General features: G+C 52.4%; 1 protein-coding gene across 1 annotated transcript in view; it reads left to right on the top strand.

Moving 5' to 3' along the window:
* CUNH6orf132 (chromosome unknown C6orf132 homolog) overlaps positions 1 to 20,996 on the top strand; it is a 39,720-nt gene extending 18,724 nt beyond the window's left edge. The window contains 5 exon segments of the mRNA XM_033217154.1: positions 12,186 to 12,261; positions 14,935 to 15,277; positions 15,279 to 15,835; positions 15,838 to 18,055; positions 18,639 to 20,996. Coding sequence (XP_033073045.1) covers positions 12,186 to 12,261; positions 14,935 to 15,277; positions 15,279 to 15,835; positions 15,838 to 18,055; positions 18,639 to 18,756 — 3,312 coding nt within the window. The 3' untranslated portion in view covers positions 18,757 to 20,996.
* Positions 20,997 to 21,832: the final 836 nt, after the last annotated feature.

The raw sequence follows: 21,832 nt of genomic DNA, 5'->3' as shown, positions 1-21,832 counted from the left end.
GGGTATGTTGGGTGCCTAGAGGGGTTTCTGGGTAGTTCTTGATCTGGGGCAGAGGTGGGGGCTCCCAGCTTCCTTTTCTCCCACCCTGCAGTGGTGTCCCCAACCATGCCTGCCTCTAACTCAGGCTCAGAGCCATCTCCCTCCCCCTCTGCAGCTCCACACCCCACCCCACAGGGCCGGTGCCCCAGATCAGGCTCCAGGAGGAGTCTGGCAAGGAAGTTTGCATTCCACGATGTGTAGCTAAGACTCCGAGCTGGCTGCCACCCAGGGTCAACCATGCATTGCCCACTGGCCCAGCCCCTGGTGACCCACCCTTGAGACTTGGCTGAGCCCTGAGGAATCCCAGGCATGAGGATGTGTGTGTCCCGGCCATGAGGAGGCCAGTGGGGTGGACTGAAGCCATGAGTGGGTGAGCCCTGCCCTCCTGAACTCTCAGGGGTGCAACAGGTGAACAGTGGGCCCCAGCCCCCCCAAAACTTCAAAGGGAAACTAGCCTCATCCTTGAATAATGAGTGTTTTCTTCCCCACCTTCTTCCCTCCCTTTCTTCCTCCTTCTCAACTCTGAAATGTTAGCAGTCAAGAGGGCAATAGGGGATTCCTGGTGACCTGTCCCTGACCATGGGAAAGCACTCATTTCCTCAGATGCAACCAGAGAGACACACCCTGGAGGCTGTGCCCGGAGCAGTGGCCCAAGTCCTTGATTAGAACCCAGGAGAAATAAACTTTCTTGAGAACTACGCTGCAGGACCTCTTAAGGTGTGCAGTGGCCTCTGGTATCACAGCCAACCTAAGGGAGGTGGGATTATTCCTATTTTACAGATGAGAAAACTGAGCTTCAGAAGGCAAGAAAGGGGCACAGCTTCTTGAGCACCATCTATATGTCAGATACTCTCTCTGACTCCTTTTAGATGAGTCAGTTAAGATTGCAAATCTGGTCTGCCTGACTCCCAAGTTGATGTTTTTTCCACTCAATCACAATAATTTTGTTTGTTTGTTTGTTTGTTTGTTTGTTGAGACGGAGTTTCGCTCTGTCGCCCAGGCTGGAGTGCAGTGGCCGGATCTCAGCTCACTGCAAGCTCCGCCTCCCGGGTTTACACCATTCTCCTGCCTCAGCCTCCCGAGTAGCTGGGACTACAGGCGCCCGCCACCTCGCCCGGCTAGTTTTCTGTATTTTTTAGTAGAGACGGGGTTTCACCGTGTTAGCCAGGGTGGTCTCGATCTCCTGACCTCGTGATCCGCCCGTCTCGGCCTCCCAAAGTGCTGGGATTACAGGCTTGAGCCACCGCGCCCGGCCACAATAATTAGAAAAACAACAACAACAACAAAAAACCAGGCCAGGCGCGGTGGCTCATGCCTGTAATCCCAGCACTTTGGGAGCCGGAGGCAGGAGGATCACAAGGTCAGGAGTTTGAGATCAGCCTGGCCAATATGAGGAAACCCTGTCTCTACTAAAAATACAAAAAATTAGTGGGCATGGTGGCACGCACCTGTAGTCCCAGCTATTCAGGAAGCTGAGACAGGAGAATCGCTTGAACCCGGGATTTTGCAGTGAGATTGCAGTGAGCTGAGATCGTGCACTCCAGCCTAGGTGACAGAGCGCGACTCTGTCTCAAAAAACAAAAACAGACAAACAAACAAACAAACAACATACTATTATTGTATTGGCTATTTTTTTTTTTTAATTATAAAGAAAACAAAAGTTCATTGTTACGAACCTCCCAATAGAGACAAATATAAGGAAAGAAATACATATAAATATTCTTGGAATGGTAGTTCTCTCCATCCATGCTTCCTCCCAACTCATCATTGCTGGGAACTTTCCACTATACTAGGCTGTGATGATGGTTTTTTGTTTTTTTTTTTTGAGATGGAAGTTCACTCTTGTTGCCCAGGCTGGAGTGCAATGGTGCAATCTTGGCTCACTGCAACCTCCGCCTCCCGGGTTCAAGCGATTCTCCTGCCTTAGCCTCCTGAGTAGCTGGGATTACAGGCATGCGCCACCATGACCGGCTAATTTTGTATCTTTAATAGAGACAGTTTTCTCCATGTTGGTCAGGCTGGTCTTGAACTCCTGACTTCAGGTGATCCGCCTACCTCAGCCTCCCAAAGTGCTGGGATTACAGGCGTGAGCCACCATTCTGGCTGCTGTGATGGTTTTTAAAGGGCTGCTTTGGCCAGGTGAGGTGGCTCACATCTGTAATCCCAGCACTTTGGGAGGCTGAGGAGGATCACTTGAGCCTCGGAGTTGGAGACCAGCCTGGCCAACATAGCGAGACCCTGTCCCTACAAAAAATATAAAAACAAGCTGGACAGGTTGGGTGCAGTGGCTCATGCCTGTAATCTCAGCACTTTGGGAGGCTGAGGCAGGTGGTTCACTGGAGGCCAGGAGTTCGAGACCAACCTAGCCAACATAGCAAAAACCCATCTGTATTAAAAATACAAGAAAATTAAGGCTGGGCGTGGTGGCTCACGCCTGTAATCCCAGCACTTTGGGAGGCCGAGGCAGGCGGATCACAAGGTCAGGAGATTGAGACCACGGTGAAACCTCGTCTCTACTAAAAATACAAAAAACATTAGCCGGGCGCGGTGGCGGACGCCTGTAGTTCCAGCTACTCAGGAGGCTGAGGCAGGAGAATGGCGTGATCCCGGGAGGTGGAGCTTGCAGTGAGCCGAGATCGTGCCACTGCACTCCAGCCTGGGGGACAGAGCGAGACTCCATCTCAAAAAAAAAATAAAAATAAAAATAAAAATACAAGAAAATTAGCCAGGTATGGTGGCGTGCACCTGTGGTCCCAGCTACTTGGGAGGCTAAGGCAGAAGAATTACTTGAACCCGGGAGGTGGAGTTTGCAGTGAGCCGAAATTGCACCACTGAACTCCAGCCTGGGCAACAGAGTGAGACTGTCTCAAAAAAAAAAAAAAGGCCAGGCACGGTGGCTCACGCCTGTAATCCCAGCACTTTGGGAGGCCGAGGTGGGTGGATCGTGAGGTCAGGAGATAAAGACCATCCTGGCAAACACGGTGAAACCCCGTCTCTACTAAAAATTAAAAAAACAAAATTAGCCGGGCATGGTGGCAAGGCGCCTGTAGTCCCCGCTTCTCGGGAGGCTGAGGCAGGAGAGTGGCGTGAACCCGAGAGGCGACAGAGCTTGCAGTGAGCAGAGATTGCGCCACTGCACTCTAGCCTGGGCAACAGAGCAAGACTTCATCTTAAAAAAAAAAAAAACCACTCTGGAAAGCTGGGCATGGTGACTTGCACCTGTAGTCCCACACTTTGGGAGGCCAGGAATTTTTGCAGGAATTCTCCTTTTTTTTTTTTTTGAGACAGTCTCGCTCTTTTGCCCAGGTTGGAGTGAAGTGGCACAGTCTCAGCTCACTGCAACTTCTGCCCCCTGGGTTCAAGCGATAGCAATTCTCCTGCTTCAGCCTCCCGAGTAGCTGGGATTACAGGCGCCTGCCCCACACCCACCTAATTTTTTTTTTTTTTTTGTAGAGACAGGGTTTCACCATGTTGGCCAGGCTGATCTCAAACTCCTGACTTAAGATCCACCTGCCTTGGCCTCCCAAAGTGCTGGGGTTACAGGAGCTCAGGAATTTGAGGCTGCGGTAAGCCACTGCATTGCAGCTTGGGTGACAGTGAGATCCTATCTCCAAAAAAAACAAAAACAAAAATTAAAGGGCTGCTTCAGCTGAACTGAGCTGCTCGCTTGTACACCTCTGTGAAGTGAGTGAGGTGACCGATGGTCTTAGCTTCTGGGTGTTGTCTGGGTGTGAGGACGAGGAAGTGCTGAGGCCCAGTTTTGTGGAGTTCCCAAGCTGGCAGAGCCAGGGCTGGACTCTGCCCCAGGCAGCCACAGTGCAGGGAGTGGCTGTGGCCAGCTGCCCAGGCTGGCCCAAAGAGGGAAGTGCCGCGGCCCGGCCCGCCAGGGGCATGCTCAGATGCTGATTTGCGTGTTCCTTGCTTCACTGCACACAGCTTGGTCTGCCCCTTTCGACGGGGGCTGCCACACTCGGAAGGCCACGCACTCCACTCCCCTGAGAATGTTTGAGGCAATGGCAACCCCTGCTGGCAGCACCCTGGGCTCCTGAGTCTGTCATCTTCCTGAAGCCAAGGGTGGAGCAGTGTAAGGTTGGGACACAGCAGGCTCCCCAGCTGACTGCAGCAGTCAGAGCCCCATGTCTGAGGCCAGCAGTGACCTCAAGCCCAGCCCTGCCTGCCTGGTCTGGGGCTCCTGGAAAATAATTTTGAGAACTCTCCCTCCCAGCTCCCCCCGCCTCTATCCTGCTGCTCCTTTGGCGTCTCTGGAGTCAGAGGACAACCTGGAGGCAATTCAGTTATCTGTCCCAACACCCTGTCATCGAGGGGTGACCCTGAGTGTCCAGGCCACTGCCCACACGATGCAGGTGAGCTGACTCACAGAAGGGACACTTTGTGGGCCTGGACTCACAGAACGCCACAGCCAAAGTGATCCTTGGAGAGTATTTACAGAAGGGGCAGAAACAGACCAGAGTGAGAAGTTACTTTGCTCCAAGTTAATTGGTAGCAGAGCTGGAGCCATAACACAGGTTTTCCACCTCTTTGTCCCATACTCTTTTTTTTTTTTGAGACAGGGTCTCTCTCTGTCACCCAGGCTGGAGTGCAGTGGCGCAATCTTGGCTCACCGCAATCTCCGCCTCCTGGGTTCAAGTGATTCGCCTGCGTCAGCCTCCCGAGTAGCTGGGATTACAGGTGCCCGCCACCATGCCCGGCTAATTTTTTTGTATTGTTAGTAGACATGGGGTTTCACCATGTTGGTCAAGCTGGTCTCAAACTCCTGACCCCAGATGATCCACCTGCCTCGGGCTCCCAAAGTGCTGGGATTACAGGAGTGAGCCACCGCATCTGGCACTTGTCCCATATTCTTGCTGCCACTCATTCACTCATCCAGGGATGTATTCATTCAACAAATATTTGTTAAACTGCCCGGTCTGTGTCAGGCACATACAAAGAAGCAGCCATCACCGAGCCCTCAAGTAGAGTGGGCTGGGCAGCAGGGACTGCAGTCATCAACAATAGACACAGAGTTGTGTTAGAGGGAAAGTATGAGAGCAAACACTATACTGGCAAAGGAAGGAGGCTGTCAGGTCCCAGTATTGGCTCTGGCACTTACTAGCTCTTTGACCTTGGGCAATGTACCTAGCCTCTCTGTGCTTCAGTTTTCTCATCTATAAAATAAAAATAATAACTTGTCTCTTAGGGTTACTGTGAAGACTAACAGTAAAACTGGGTTGCTATATGTGAAGTACTCAGAACAGTGCCTTGTACCTAGTAGGTGCCTCATAAATGTCAGCTGCAATAATAATGTACATAGAGCCTGAGGATCACACAGGGGAGAGAATTAACTCTGGCTGGGGTTGCCAAGAAGGACTTCACAGAGGAAGGGCATTTAATCTGGGGCTTAAAGGATACCTAGGAGTTTGCCAGGAAAGGAAGAGAATCCTAGGCAGAGTAAGAGCAAGAACAAGGCTGTGGAAGCCTGAGAAGATGTGGAAATGGATCGTAAGTGGGGGCAGTGATTTTCGGGGGTTGGGAGAGGCAGATGTAGCTGGATCATCTAGAGGGCTTTTCAAGCTACCCATCTGCCCCCAGGACCTCTGAAACCTCTGCACATTTTCTCCATGAGGTGGTTTATCTGCCCCACCGAGGACCCCTGCTGCAGGAAGCACACTTGTTCATGAGTAGGTCAGGTTCCCCCAGCTACAGTGGGGTGGGAAAAAGACAAGAACCACCAGTGGGAGCCCAGGGTTTGTGGAGTAGGTGGGGAGAAGATGGCAGGAGCTGCAGAGGTGCAGAACTCCACCTTATGAAAGTTCTCACGGGCCACGTGAAGGTGTTTGAATGTCTTCCTCTGGACCAATGGAAGGATTCTGAGCCAGAAAGTAACCTGCTCTGAGATACTTTTGAGAAAGAATATCCCTGTGGCAGCTTTGGAGAATGGAGTGAGGCAGAGACTGGGAAAGTGTCTGGAGTCAAAGGCAGTCTGTTCATCCGGGTGAGGGATGGTGAGGACTGAGAAAGGGCTGAGGTGGAGCGGCAGCAGGAAGGGAGGATTCAGGAAGTGACAGGCAGAACTGGATGACAAGCTGGGTTTGCAAGGTGCCCGAAAAGACGGTGATCCATAACTTGCTGTGGAACCTTGGGCATGTCACTGAATCTCTCTGAGCCTCTGTTTCCTCATCTGGAAAATGGCAGTAGCAATGACAGCACCTGTCTCACTGGGCTGTTGTGAAAAGCAAATGAGTTAAGCAATAGAAAGAGCTGAAAGAGGCTGGGTGTGGTGGCTCACGCCTGTAATCCCAGCACTTTGGGAGGCCAAGGCGGGAGGATCACGAGGTCAGGAGTTCAAGACCAGCCTGGCCAACATAGTGAAACCCTGTCTCCACCAAAAATACAAAAATTAGCCAGGCGTGGTGGTGGGTGCCTGTAATCTCAGCTACTTGGGAGGCTGAGTCTGGAGAATTGCTGGAACCCAGGAGTCGGAGCTTGCAGTGAGCTGAGATCTTGCCACTGCACTCCAGCCTGGGAGACACAGCGAGACTCCGTTTCAAAACAAAAAAAAAAAGAAAGTGCTGAAAGAGTACCTGGTACAGAATAAGTGCTGGCCAAGTAGCAGCTGTTGATCCTGCTGTTAAGATTGGGAGTTTAGTGGATGGGAGAAAGGTGATATCTAGAGGATATACACATTCTAAGTTGCCCCCAACACTTTTTCTTTTGATTTCTTGTCTTCTGTTTTAACTTTTTTTATTATAAGGTATACATAAGATTAAAATTTACCATTTTAACAATTTTAAAGGTACAATTCAGTGGCATTAAGTACATAACTTTTTCTTTTGTTGTTGTTTTTTTTTTTTTTGAGACAGAGTCTCACTCTGTCGCCCAGGCTGGAGTGCAATGGTGCGATCTTGGCTCACCGCAACCTCCGTCTCCCAGGTTCAAGTGATTCCCCTGCCTCAGCCTCCTGAGTAGCTGGGATTACAGGTGCCTGCCACTATACCTGGCTAATTTTTGTATTTTTAGTAGAGATGGGGTTTCACCATGTTGGCCAGGCTGTCTCCAACTCCTGACCTCATGATCTGCCCACCTCGGCCTCCCAAAGTGCTGGGATTACAGGCATGAGCCACCACGCCTGGCCTTTTTTTTTTTTTTTTTTCCGGGATAGTCTCACTCTGTTGCCCAGGTTGGAGTGCATGGCACAATCTTGGCTCACTACAACCTCTGCCTCCTGGGTTCAAACAATTCTCCCTGTCTTAGCCTCCCGAGTAGCTGGGATTACAGTTGCCTGCCACCACGCCTGGCTAATTTTTGTATTTTCAGTAGAGACAGGGTTTTACCACATTGGACAAGCTGGTCTCGAACTCCTGACCTTAAGTGATCTGCCTGTCTCAGCCTCCCAAAGTGCTGGGATTACAAGCGTGAGCCATGCACCTTGCCTCAAGCCCACTTCTTAAGGAGGCTTTTCCTTTGTTCCATGACATGAAGAGAGGCAGGTTAGGAAATTCAGCACCATGGCCGGGCGCGGTGGCTCAAGCCTGTAATCCCAGCACTTTGGGAGGCCGAGACGGGCGGATCACGAGGTCAGGAGATCGAGACCATCCTGGCTAACACGGTGAAACCCCGTCTCTACTAAAAATACAAAAACTAGCCGGGCGAGGTGGCGGGCGCCTGTAGTCCCAGCTACTTGGGAGGCTGAGGCAGGAGAATGGCGTAAACCCGGGAGGCGGAGCTTGCAGTGAGCTGAGATCCGGCCACTGCACTCCAGCCTGGGAGACAGAGCGAGACTCCGCCTCAAAAAAAAAAAAGGAAATTCAGCACCCATAGAGATAGATGCTGTCCACACCTGTGCATTTGCATACTAAACTATGTCACCATCCATGCCAGTGCACTTGATGCCAGTTGCCTGGGCACGAAGCAGTTTACCTCCCGAGTCTGTTTTTCTGGGACTAAGATTAAAATGAGTTTGCATTTGCCTTTCCTGAATAAACATCAGTGAAAGGGAAAGCTAAGTAAGCCACAGGAGCCCATGTGGGCCCAACTGGGAAAGAAAAGGGCCAGACAGGGGCTTGGAGAGCCAGAGAGACTATGTTCAGTTCAATACTGAAGCTTCTGAAGGGATGAGGCTGGCCTTTGGGACTTGCCCCAGGGCCAGACCGTGGTGTGTCACAGCACCGCAAGCACTGTGGTGAGGTGGTGGACGTGTTGTGGGACCCCCTTGTGTCGGGAAAGGGACCTAAGAAGCCAGGGCTTGGACTGAGCTGTTGTTACAAGCCGCTCCAGAGATGGATTTTCCCTCTGTGGTCTTGGAAGTCTAATGTGTTTTCCAAGTGCTTTAAGATCAAAGGGCATAGTGAGTAATATTACCTTAGGCCCATAAAGTCCGTCCATCTTCCTCCCACACACACCATTAAGCATTCAGGGTAACGCAGAAGGTGCTACTAGACTTCCAGGGAGCTTAGCTTTGATTGTTCACAATTTTTTCACTTTTCTGGAAAAGAGGATTACAAGATATAATCCTTCAACTATTATTGGTTTCCTGGATTTAGGGATATTATCTCATTTGATCCTCATAATAGCCCTACAAAGTAGGAACTATTGGCTCAATTTTCTTTTCTTTCTTTTTTTTTTTTTTTCTTTTTTTGAGACAGAGTCTTGCTCTATCGCCCAGGCTGGAGTGCAGTGGCATGATCTCAGCTCACTGCAACTTCTGCCTCCCCAGTTCAAGCAATTCTCCCTGCCTTAGCCTCCCAAATAGCTGGGATTACAGGCGCCTGCCACCATGCCTGGCTAAGTTTTGTATTTTTAGTAGAGATGGGGTTTCGCCATGTTGGCCAGGCTGGTCTTGAACTCCTGACCTCAGGTTATTCTCCCACCTTGGCCTCCCAAAGTGCTGGGATTACAGGCACGAACCACCATGCCCGGCTGCCTCAATTTTCTAAGTGAAGAAAATGGGTCTCAGTGATCTGTAGAAAAGGTAAGGTGGAAAGCCCAGGTTTCCACCCTGGTTCTGTGAAAGGATTTGAGGTGACACTGGTCACACTCTTAGTATAGGGCTATCACATAGGAGGAGCCTGCACAATGGCTCAACATCACTGTCCCCATCCCACATCTCCACTGCTCATCCAAGGCCATATTGCTGGCAAGCCTGAGCATGAATGGAACCCAAGATTTTTGATGCTAAGTCCCCAGCCTTTCTGCTTTTCAATTATGTTGAAATTAATCAGAGATCTCAACCCTGGCTTTTGAAGGCCAGGCCTCCATCTCATCAAAATCGGAGTGTGCGTACTTGATGGAGGTTATTAGACCGTCAGTGGTTTGCATGTGTATGTGGCACATCTCAGGATGTCATGGGAGACACACCTCTGATGGGCTGGGTCCCTGTACCTGCCCCTGGTTCCCAGTCACTGGGTTTGAGAAATGTTGAGAACAGGTATGTTGTTGGCCATGCAAATCAACAAAGGCAGAAAAAAAAAAGACAAGTTGATGGCTCAAGGCCATTCAAGCTTCGGAATTCTTCAAGAACAAGATAAGTGGTTTGCTGATCCCCAGTGACCAGAGTAATTCTGAGATGGCCCTTGGTAACCCAGGGTCTTACAGATATTTCTGTAACATTGACCTTGAGTGCCCTTCTTGTATATTAAGTCCAGAGAGTTAGTACCATCAGCCCATCGCTGAGTAACAACTGGGCTTACTATGCATCCAGCTTTGGGGGATACCATAAGACATGGTCCCTTGACTCCAAGGAGCTCCCAGATCTCACTGAAGGAACTAGAGGACAATCTGGAGTGCAAACAAGAGTCCCCCCTCCTTTGGAAGTTTGGCTGTGGGTTGCTCTGGGCAGCAGTGGGTCAGTGTGGTGTGGACAGGGGATGGCTCCCAAGTGCTTTTTGTGCATTACATCATTTAGTCCTCACAACTTCCCTACAATGGGTAATTCTGTTGTTACCACCATTTCACAGATGGGGAAATTGAGACACAGGGAGATTAGGTAACTTGCACAATCATACACCTAATAGGTAGCAGAGCTGAGATTCAAATCCAGGCAGGCTGGAAAGCCAGAGTCAATGCTCTTAGCCCCTACCCTTGTTCCATCTTAGAGGGGCTCAGCTAATCCTTGAAGGATGAGGGATTTTAGGGAGTGGGAGCTCCACTGACCTGGGTTTGGTAGTACTGGTTGTGTGACTTTAGACAACTTTGAGCCTCAGTTTCTTCATCTGGTAAATGATGACATCCTCTTTTATACAGAGTGGTGTGACTGAGATAATGCGTTTAGTTAGAGCACAGTGCAAGGAGTATTATGATGATGATTATCGTTATAAACAGAAAGTGGGAAAGACAGGTACAGCTGACCAACGCCCAGCATCATGGATGAACATGGACTATATGTGGTGGTTGAACAGGTGGCAGGGAGGGAGTCCGTGAAGTTACAGTGTGGGATGGGTGTAATAGGTGAGTGTGAAATAACAGTTGGCTGGGAAGCATGAGGCCAGGTCATTGAGGACCTTGAAAACTACCCTAAAATGCTCTGCAGCTCTTCAAAACAGCAGGTGTGTGGACTTTGTTGACATATGGAAATGTATGTTTGGAAAAAAAAAATAGAATGCAAAATAGTATGTACAGACTGACAGCTGTGTAAACATATTATAGCCTGTTAAGCTTAGCGATCAGGGCATCTGCAGAGCTATAAATATTCAAGTTCAGGCTGGGAACAGTGGCTCATACCTGTAATCCCCACACTTTGGGAGGCCAAAGTGGGCAGATTATTTGAGCCCAGGAGTTCAAGACCAGCTTGGGAGACATGACGAAACCACAGTCTCTAAAACATATACAAAAAATTAGCTAGGGCTGGGCACAGTGGCTCACGCCTGTAATCCCAGCACTTTGGAAGGCAGAGGTAGGCGGATCACGAGGTCAGGAGTTCAAGACTACCCTGGCCAACATGGTGAAACCCCATCTCTACTAAAAATACAAAAAACTAGCTGGGCATGGTGGTGCACGCCCCTGTAATCCCAGCTACTCAGGAGGCAGAGGCAGAAGAATCGCTTGAACCCAGGAGGCAGAGGTTGCGGTGAGCGGAGATCGCGCCATTGCACTCCGGCCTGGGTGACAGAGTAAGACTCCATCTCAAAAAAAAAAGAAAAAGAAAAAGAAAAAGAAAAAAAAGCCAGGAATGGTGGGCACACATCTGTAGTTCCAGCTATAGATGGGAAGATTGCTTGAGCCAGGGAGATCAAGGCTGCAGTGAGCCATGATTGTACCACTGCACTCCAGCTTAGGTGACAGAATAAAACCCTGTCTCAATTAAAAAAAAAAAAATTCAAGTTCATCACTTTTTATTTTTCTGTAAACACCTAATGAAAACTAAGAACACACAGGAGGCCAGGCTGAGGAATTTGGCTTTTCACCTGTGGACCTCCATGGGGAGTCATTGCAAATTCTATTGGTTTGTTTTGCTTTGTCTTTTTCATCGAGATGGAATTCATATACAGTCAATCCTCCCTATTTGTGGATTCTGTATTTGCAAATTTGCTTAGTGGCTAAAATTTATTTGTAACCCCAGAATCAATGCTTGTATTGCTTCTGTGGTCATTTACAGACATGCACAGAGCAGTGAAAATTGTGAGTTGTTCAATGCACATGTTCTCAGCTAAACAAGAGGATCCTTTGTCTTCTTGTTTTAGCTGTCATACATAAATAAGTGTCTTTTTCTGTTTAGTGTCACGTGTTACAGTGCTATCGGCCATGAGTTCAATGTTAACCAACCAACAAAATATATTAAAGTGTCTTTAAGCAGAAACACAGCTAAAACAAGGTTATGGTTATGTATTGATCAGTTGACAAAAATCTTGTGACCAGGGGTCATAGGAACCTAACCCTGTATTTCCCCGAGGAGAAACGGGTCAGTATTTACTAGTACCATGTTCACTGCAGCTTTATAGAACATAACTATGACAAATAGTGAGGATTGGTTGACTGTACCACGATTCATTTTTTTAAAAATCAGACTTTTATGTTTTGGTAGATACACAAGGTTATGCAGCCATGACCGTCACTGCAGATTTTCAAGCAGTAAAATGGCCTCAATAAGCAGCAGTTTTAGAATTATCTGTCCATCTTTCCCTGTCCCCTCATTTCTTTCTGGTCTCTTTCAGAATGCCCAGGAAAACCATGGGCTGGCTGTCCCCACCCCCTCGGTTCCAGAAGACTTTGCAGACAAAGAAGTGACAGGTAAGTGAACCCTGGGCTTGAGGCTTGTCCATCTTTCTTTCTTTCCTCCTAGGGCCCTGAGTTCAAAAGCCAAGCATCTATCTGACCATCTTCACAGCTGGTGACAAAGACAGAGTCCCCAGGCACAGCCACTCTTGCTATCCTCAGTCCTCTTGATTACTGGCTGCAGTGAGCCCGGGCAGTGGGGCTGGGAGTTGAGGAGAGCCAGGGTCAGCGAAGGCCCCCTTCTGGCGGGGGAAGGATGGCGAGGGGACAAGGCCAGAGCAGGAACAAGTGCAGCATTAAGTGGGAGAAGGGCCTGGCTTTGAATCCCAGCTCCCCACATATTCGCTTTGCTCCCTTGGGCAAGACACTTCACCCCTCCTACCTCTGTATCTTCCAATGAACAACGGGAACAACAGTTCAGTTTGGAGTAAATGAAGTGGTGGATGGGATATAAGTCACGTCCGTCACATCTCTCAGAGGTGCTTCAAACTCGCTAATGGCTTCCCTTATCCCTCAGAGAAAAGGTTCTTGCAAGGACTGCTGGAGTCTGACCGGAGTCTGGCCACTTTCCTTGCTTGATTTCTCCTCCCACACTGCCCCAGCCAAAGTGTCTCCTGTTGCTCCTGAAATACCCCAGGCACATTTCCACCTTGGGGTCTTTGCACTGCAGACCTCTCAGGTTAGAATGCTCTTCTGCGAGGCATCTGTGTGGCCGCCTCCCTCTCTCCTTCCTTCTTTGCTCAAATGTCACCTTCTCTGCGAGGCCTTCTCAGACTGCTTTATTTATTTATTTATTTGAGACGGAGTCTTGCTCTGTCGCCAGGCTGGAGGGCCGTGGCATGATCTCAGCTCACTGCAACCTCCGCCTCCCGGGTTCAAGCAATTTTCCTGCCTCGGCCTCCTGAGTAGCTGGGACTACAGGCGTGTGCCACCATGCCCAGCTAATTTTTGTATTTTTAGTAGAGACAGGATTTCACCATGTTGGCCAGGATGGTCTCTATCTCTTGACCCTGTGATCCGCCCGCCTTGGCCTCCCAAAGTGCTGGGATTACAGGTGTGAGCCACCGCACCCAGCTGGACTGCCCTATTTAAATTGCACCTGCCCTACCCCTCCCTGGCTGGTGTTTTTTCCCATCGCACTCATCCTCTAATGTGATAATGATGTACTCATACATTGTGTTCATTGTCCCATTCAAGCGTAAGCTCCCTAGGAGGGCCAGTGTTTGTCCGTTTTTTGTTTTGTTGGTTTTTTGCTACTGTACCCCAGCTCCTAACTCCTGCGTGACAGTTGGGTGCTCAGTGAACATTAGTCTTCCCCTTCCCTGCTCTTGGTTTCTTCAGTTTGAAGTCAGGCAGCTGGGAGGAGCCCTTCAGAGCTGCACACTCCCCAGGTTCACCACACTGTTAGGGACTGAGAGGAGGGAAGCAAAGGATGGGTGCCACTAAGAAGGAAGTAGACTCTGGGAGGGAGGCTGGGGACCTGGTCTGAGGACAACAGAGGGATGTGAGCTGCTGGGGCCAGGGACTCTCAGCATCTCTTTAGTACCCAGATTCCTTCTGCATACCCCCGTTCTATCCTGCCACCTTCCTTCTGCACACCCCCGTTCTATCCTGCAGACCAGAATCTGCCTCCGTTCTCTATGAAGTGGACAGCTGGGTTCTCAGTAGCTTCAGGGTCTTTAGAAAGCAGGAGTTGTTTGTGCAAGTTGCTCCCTCCTGCGGGTCTCTCACCCAGCCTTCCTCACTGAGGAGCTCCCTCACCCCTGCCCCATGACTTCCTCTTTCCCACTTTCCCTGTCTCACATAGTCTGAAAAGGTAAGCACAGATTGTAGCAGTCAAAGTGGTTCCGTTCTATTAACTGCCTACTAGAGGCCTGGCACCATGACAGGCCCTTTCTGTGGATCTGCATGGATTCTCTCATTTAATCCTCACAACAGCTGTAAGAAGTGAGCACGGACATCATGCCCTTTGATGGATGAGGAAACTGAGGCTCAGCAAGATTAATTAGTGGTCAAGGTCGCTCATCTAATAAGTGGTAAAGCTGGGATGTGAACCCTGGACTTTCTGGCTTGGCCAAGGCCAAGGTCCCAGTAAAAAACAGATGGCGCACTGAGAGGATAACTGAAGAGAGCTGAGTAAAGGGACGGTGTACCAGAGTGTGAGCTTGGTTAGGTGACTCCTGTCTCCTGGGAGCAGTGACACCCAGGGACTGAACACAGTGGGAGAGGGACATCGTGACAGGACCTGTGTCTGCGGGGCAGGAAAGGCAGCTGCTGCCAACCTGTGACGCAGCCAGGAGGCAGCCAGAGGAACCAGAGCCCTGGCCCTCTTGTCCCCACCCCCCATCTCAGATGGCAAGGGAGTCCCGGTGCAGGTTAGAGGGTGACTCTGGGGAGGCCCGGTGCAGGTTAGAGGGGGACTCTGGGGAGGCAAATGGAGATTATTCCATACAGGCTTCAAAGGCTGTGCCAGGGACAGGCAGGGGACCCTCCCTAGAAAGAAGGGGGACACTCGCAGGACAGCTCAGGATACTGGACACGGGGCTGCTCCCTCTCTTGGTGTTCAGGAGAAAATGATCCAGTCATTCTCTTGGGTGCCCACCCCTGCCCCTGCCCTGGGTAAACAGAAATTGGCAGGGCTGTTTCTGCCTTGTTTCTGCCCCCCATCTTTGCCTCTCCTTCTTTCAGGTACCAGCTCACTAGTCAATGGCAACCTCCGACTGTACAGCTCTGTGGGTGACCTGAGGCCTGGGCAGTATGGCCAGGATCTACTCATCCCCCCACCTCCCCCAGGCCCAGCCCCGGGGCCCCCCCAGGACATTTCACAACCTCCAGGGGGGTTGCCACTGCCATCTCCACCTTCCACAGCACCCCCACCGCCTCCCCTGCTGCTGGAACCCCCACCCCCGCCCAGCATGGCCCCACCTCCACCCCCAGTATTGGAGGCCCTGTCCCTACCACACACTCTTTCCTCCCCATCCACACCCACCCCTCCTGACTTCATTCCCCCTGCCCCACCCTTGGCCTTTTTAGCCCCCCACCACCTCTGTGCCAGCCCCAGCACCCCCAGCTCCAGCATCTCCTCACACAATGGGGACTCGTCTCTTTCCCCCTGGGGGTGTCACCAAGTGGAAATCAGATGTAGCACTGAATGGCAGGCAGGCAGAGGCCACCAGAGCCAGCCCCCCGAGAAGCCCTGCTGAGCCAAAGGGGAGTGCCCTGGGACCTAACCCAGAGCCCCACCTCACCTTCCCCCGTTCTTTCAAAGTGCCTCCCCCAACCCCAGTCAGGACTTCGTCCATCCCAGTTCAGGAAGCACAAGAGGCTCCCCGAAAGGAAGAGGGGGCCACCAACAAGGCTCCCAGCCGACTCCCACTGCCTCCCAGCTTCCACATCCGCCCCGCCTCCCAGGTCTACCCAGACAGGGCCCCCAAGCCAGACTGCCCTGGGGAGCTCAGGGCTGCAGCACCAGCCAGCCCAAGGCTTGGCCAGTCCCAGTCCCAAGCAGATGAGCCCCCAAGAGTTGGGACTCCGGGAACTCCACCTCCAGCCCCTCCCCTGCCCCCTCCTGCAGCCCCCCTCCCTCCCCCACCACCCCACTTCCCCCAGCTGCACCTCCTTTGCCCTGTGCTCAGAAGGCAGCCCATCCACCTGCTGGATTTACAAAACCCCCTAAATCCAGCTCTCCTGCTCTCAAACCCAAACCCAACCCCCCCAGCCCAGCGGACACAGCCTCTTCAGCACCTGCGGACTGGAGGGACCCCAGCCAGATGGAAAAGCTGCGGAACGAGCTGGCGGCCTATCTCTGTGGCTCCAGGAGAGAGGACCGATTCCTCAGTCACAGGCCAGGCCCAACAATGGCCCCTCAGAGCAAGGAAGGCAAGAAGGGCCCCAGCATGCTCGAGAAGGAGACTCCCCCGAGCCCGCCAGCAAAGGACACTCCCCCAGGTGTTCCTGAAAAGAGTCTTGGCGGCAGCAGCCTGACAGAGACAGAGGCTACCCCCAGCCTGCCCCTGCCCCCTGTGGACTACCTTCCCCAAGACTCTCCAACTCCCAGTGTGCGGCAGATCCGGAATGAGTTGGAGGCCCGGCTCTCCTCATCAGCAGAGAAGGAGGCTAAGCCCAGCATAGGATCTCTGCCCCCTAAGCCTCGGCCAGAAGGGGGAAGATTTTTTGAAAATGGGGCTGATAATGACAAACTCTCCAAGCCTGTGGCCAAGAATCTGCCACCTCAATCTACCACCCTGCTGCCAACCACACCACTCCAGCCCAAGGCCATGTGGGGACCAGCCACACCACCCAAGGCTACATCTGGGTCAGCCACACCACCCAAGGCCACACCTGGGCCAACCACACCACCCAAGGCCACATCTGGGCCAACCACACCACTTAAGGCCACAGCTGGGCCAGCCACACCGCCCAAGGCCACATCTGGCCTGGCCATACCATCTACAGCCACAACTTTGCCCACCACCACATCCCAACTGATGGCAGAGAAAGACTCAGGCCCAGCTGGGCAGCCAGCAAAGCCAGCATCTCAAGAAGTTTCCACTCCCTCCCAGCCAAGGGGAGAGGGGTCCCCCTCAGAGGCCACTAGGCTGCCCACACAGGGAGCCCACTCATCTCCAGCCCTCCCACCAAAGACATCTCCTGGTGGAGGAGAGGTGCCCTGTCTCTACAAGCCCCACTGCCACCAGAGCAGCCTCAGCCGTGAGGTTGCTGTGGTGATGCCCACCCTGGCCAGAGGAGGGGCTGCAGGGCCAGGGGAGCCCGTAGAGGTGAAGGAGCCCCCAGGGCTGCCAGCCAAGCCCTCTGCCTCAGCCCAGCCCACTGATGAACTCCTCAGGCACCCGGTGACTGGGGAGGTGGTGGAGCGGGGCTCCCCGATGGCCCTGCTCCTGGCGGCCAGGCAGAGGGCGCAGAAGGGGAGACCTGGAGGGGCTGCCCTGGGTCGGTCCTCTCTGCCAGGAAGTCTCCGTGACCACAGCCAGCAAGCCGAGGCCAGCTCTGACAGCATCTTCCACAGCCAAGGCAGGCCCAACTCCTTCACTGTGGTGCCCAAGTTACCCAAGGGAGCTGAGAAGGACTCCCCGCTGACGACCGAAATACCCAGTAAGTGGGGGCCGCGACCGGGAAGAGACGCAGAGGGCACAGAGCCCAGCCGCAGGCACAACTGGACAAAGCTGGAGCCCCAGGCCCCTGTGGCCTGGGAAAGAGCTGCTACCTCCAACCTCCCCCAGGGCCACCCGCTGCCCAAGTCCTTCTCCTCTCCACCTTCTCCTTCGTACAAGAGGGAGGAGGAGGAGGAGGAGGAGTTCAACTTCGAGGTCATCCCACCGCCGCCAGAGTTCAGCAATGACCCTGAGCCCCCGGCCCCGGCCCTCCAGTATCTGGGCCGCCGGAGCTCCCCTCCCCGGAACAACTACTCAGGCTTGGGGCAGCCCCCAAGCGCTGGCCTCGGGGCGCCCCCGGCTCTCGGCTTCTCGCGCTTTCCCGCGGGCGCGCGCTACGCCGGGGCTGGGGGCCTGGAGCGCTTCTCGGGAGGGGGCCGCTCGCTCATAAAGAAGCGCCTGTACGTCGGCGAGCCGGACCGCGGCCCAGGGCTGCCCCGCGGAGGCACCGGCCGCAGCCTGAGCCCTCCCAACTGCTTCCGGCCGCAACCCGGAGGCCCCGAGATGCGGCGCGTGAACTCGGCGGGTCGCGCGCCCCCCGGAGGCCTGCATGCAAGGAGGCTGTCCCTGGAGGGCGCCGCCCGGGGCGCCGCGGAGGCCAAGCACAAAGCGCCTGGCAGCGCCCCAGCTGCTGGCAGGTGAGCTGCGGACCCGCCTGGTGCGGGAAGCCGGGAGGGGTGGAAAGCCAGGCGAGGGCCAAGGAGGCCCGACCATCAGTCAAGAGAAAACATTTGGTTTTCTCCCTTCGGCCTTGCAGGTAGAACGGGGAGGGAAGCCCAATTACCGGGAGAGGGCGCTGTTGGGGCCTTCCTGACCTGCTTCCTGACCTCCCTTGTTCTCTTTCCCCATCCTCTCCTCTCGTCTCTCTCCCATGGGCTAGATCCCAGCGGTCAGGCTAAGTGTGGGGCGGGCAGAGATCCGAGTGGTCCTTCGGTGGAGGGATTTCCCAACACAGAGTTGGATCCAGACACAGGCTAGGAGTGAAAGATTTCTGAGAGAGAGGATATTAGGCATGTTCTCTGGCCAGCAGGGCCCAGACCGGAATGGGAGCCCTGTCTGTGATGGTCTGCAGTCCCTCCCTGGGGTGGATAAGCCCAGGGCTTGTGGGGGCAAATACAGAAGTATGAGCAGCATCTTTTCCTCTCGGTCCCTGGGGGAGATGGGAGACGTGTTGGCTAACCAGCTGCAGATATTAACCTCACATCTCTTGCTCTCCCCCAGGTCTCCCCACACCACCACCCGCTATGGAAGCCCCATCAACACGTTCACCGTGAGGCCTGGGACCCGCCATCCCATCTCCTATGCCTGCTCAGGGGCCCATCGGAAAGCCACCTCCTGAGCCAGGGGTTCTCTTAGCTGTATTCCAACAAACTGTGTCCTTAAGGATCTGGGCACTTGTTTCTTGTGGGGGATGGGAGGTACACAGCAGCTGTTAGGCGACCTGACTCAGACACAGAGGAGTCTTTGATCCCCAAAGACCAACGATGAGAAGCAGTGGCCCAGGAAGATCAAGAGTGGGCTTCTGTTTCCCAAAGCCGGGTGTGGCTGTGGACTGTTTACATATCGGGGGTGGGAGGGGAAGGAGGTTAGAGAGGAGGAACCATTAAGGACCTGGGCGCTGAGTTTCTGCTCTCTGGTACTATCTGCTTTAGCAAGAGTTATTTAAAACAGTTTTACAAGCACGGCCTACTGAGCAGGTTTTGAAAGCAAGGGGTGGGGCACTGACTCTGAACTGGAACCCATCGAGATAGTTGTGATTGTCTCTCAGGCCCTTGCAAAGGGCTGATTCCCAGCTCTATCCTGGTGGGTGTGCAGGGCACCGAAGGGGGATCTTTAGCCTCCATCACCTGCCATACCAAGCAAGAGTAGACACCTGGGTTTCCTAGGCACATTGAGGTGGGACCACGAATGTGTATGTATAACACATGGAGAAGGACCATGTGTGGGGTGGGGAGAGAAGCTCCCACATGTGGAATGGAAGCCCTTTGCATTGGCCAAGGGCAGAGATGGGAGATTGATGGTTCATTTCTCATTGGCCCTGGCCCTTAGCTACAGGGAAGCCTAGAGAGAGGACCCTCTAGAGAGAGGACCCTTGGCAAGTTTAGGATGGGAAGCAGGGTTAAGCCTGGCTGTGCTATTCAGACCTGTGCAGCTCTGATTTTGGGGATTGGGCCCAAGGAGCTGTGAGTCTTTGGCTTGACACCAGGGGCCTTACATGGCCAGGTCTCATATGGGATTTGGAGAGGGCACTTTTCCTAACACTGATACTACAAGTCACCAATACTATGGATGCCTTAAGATGCTATAAAGCCTTGGAGAGTAGAGGCAGCAGAGATGGGAATGGAGGTCTGAAGAAGCTTGCTGCTGAAGGGGAATGTGTTTGGGAAAGTCAAGAGTGGTAGGATTGGTTGGCCGGGTGCAGTGACTCACACCTGTAATCCCAGCACTTTGGGAGGCCGAGGCTGGTGGATCACTTGAGGTTAGAAGTTCGAGACCACCTTGCCAAAATGGTGAAACCCTATCTCTACTAAAAATATGGGGGAAAAAACAAGGGTGCTAGGATTGGGCTAGTTAAGAGCAGGGGAGACCTGGCCGGGCACGGTGGCTTACGCCTGTAATCTTAGCCCTTTGGGAGGCTGAGGTAGGTGGATCACGAGGTCAAGAGATTGAGACCATCTTGGCCTACATGGTGAAACCCTGTCTCTACTAAAAATACAAAAATGAACTGGGCATGGTGGTGTGTGCTTGTAGTCCCAGCTACTTGGGAGGCTGAGGCAGGAGAATCTCTCGAACCTGGGAGGCAGAGGTTGCAGTGAGCCGAGATCGCGCCACTGCACTCCAGCCTGGTGACACAGCAAGACTCCGTCTCAAAAAAAAAAAAAAAAAGAGCAGGGGAGACCTAATATTAGTATGGTGACCGTGTGTCCTTTGCCTGGGCAGTCTAGGTTTATGCTTGTTTTCCAGTGAATTAGACCCCCTTCCACTTTGCAAAAAAGTCCTGGTTTAGATGCTATAATCACCAAACATATCAGGAAGCAATATTCCTTGGTCTTGCTTCCCTATCTTTAGGTCCTGGTGGGCCAAATTCCTGGGACCAGGCCAAGGTGGCCTGCCTCAGTAAGAAGGAAGGACTGAAGAGTGGCCCATTTCAGAGGAGCAGGCTGGTGGGGGCCAGCCAGAAAGTAGTTCCCTTTGGGGGAAGATGTTGGACATTTATTATTTGTGGTAACCAGCCTAGGCACTGCGTTGTCAGGACAGCAGGTGAGCCACTTTAGGGAAGAAAGTGCAGGGGTGGGTGGGTGCCCAGATGACCAAGGCCAGCCACCCTGATGGGGTAGGGCCTGGTTATCTGTGTTCAAGAAGCGAATCCCACCGCAGCCCCAGCACTAGGTCTCTCTATATGTATGTATTTTCCCTGTACAATGTTTTATAAAAGAGATCACTAATTTATCTGCTGTGCTAAGGCCTGAGGAGTAGGGTGTAGACTCTCAACTGTATATTGCTCTGGGGTGGGCAGGGAAGACTGAGTCTCGCTTGACTTGGAAAATAAACGGCCAGTTTGGACTGGCCTCCAGCTCCGTGGCTGTGTTTGTCTAACAAGGATTTGGTTAACTATTGGATACAAGCCACTATTTAGCATGGATAGACTGCCATCAACTCACTCACATGACTCCTGTTCATGACAAGCTAATAGTCTGTCTAGTGGAGGAGAGGACTGAAAAAGAGCACACAAAAACATCAAAAATTACAAGTAGTAAGAAGGAAGGGAACAGGGAATGTTGAGAGAATAGCTGGATGTGGGGAGAAGAGTGGATTTACTTGGGGTGGTCAGGGAAGGCCTCTTGTGGTGGTGACATACTGATTTAGGCAAAGCATCCAGCACGTGCCTAGCGCTTAGTAGTAGATCAACAGATGGCATCTTTGGGTGATGGCTACCTCACATTCGTATGTGGCCCATCACAATTTTCCATAAAGCTTTTTTTATTTTAAGGCCATCTTGATGTCATACTTTTAGAATATTTTGTTTTATTATTATTATTTTAGACGGAGTCTTGCTCTGTCGCCTAGGCTGGAGTGCACTAGCACCATCTTGGCTCACTGCAACCTCCACCTTCCAGGTTCAAGCAATTCTCCTGCTTCAGCCTCCCGAGTAGCTGGGATTACAGGCATGCACCACAACGTCCAGCTAATTTTTGTTATTTTTTAGTAGCAACGGGGTTTCACTATGTTGGCCAGGCTGTTCTTGAACTCCTGACCTTGTGATCCACCCGCTTCGGCCTCCCAAAGTGCTGGGATTGTAGGCATGAGCCACAGCACCCGGCCCCCAATTTATTTTTTTTCCAGAAAAGAAAACCAGAAGAGTCATCTCGAGACAGTGTTAGAGAAAGCGTTGTGTTTCCGCCTCTGAGTCTTTT

This window comes from Trachypithecus francoisi, unplaced genomic scaffold (assembly GCF_009764315.1).
Source record: "Trachypithecus francoisi isolate TF-2019V2 unplaced genomic scaffold, Tfra_2.0 Lachesis_group10, whole genome shotgun sequence".
NCBI classification, from domain to species: domain Eukaryota; kingdom Metazoa; phylum Chordata; class Mammalia; order Primates; family Cercopithecidae; genus Trachypithecus; species Trachypithecus francoisi.
Note: the sequence above shows the minus strand (reverse complement) of the source record. Positions and strands in the feature narration are given on the sequence as shown.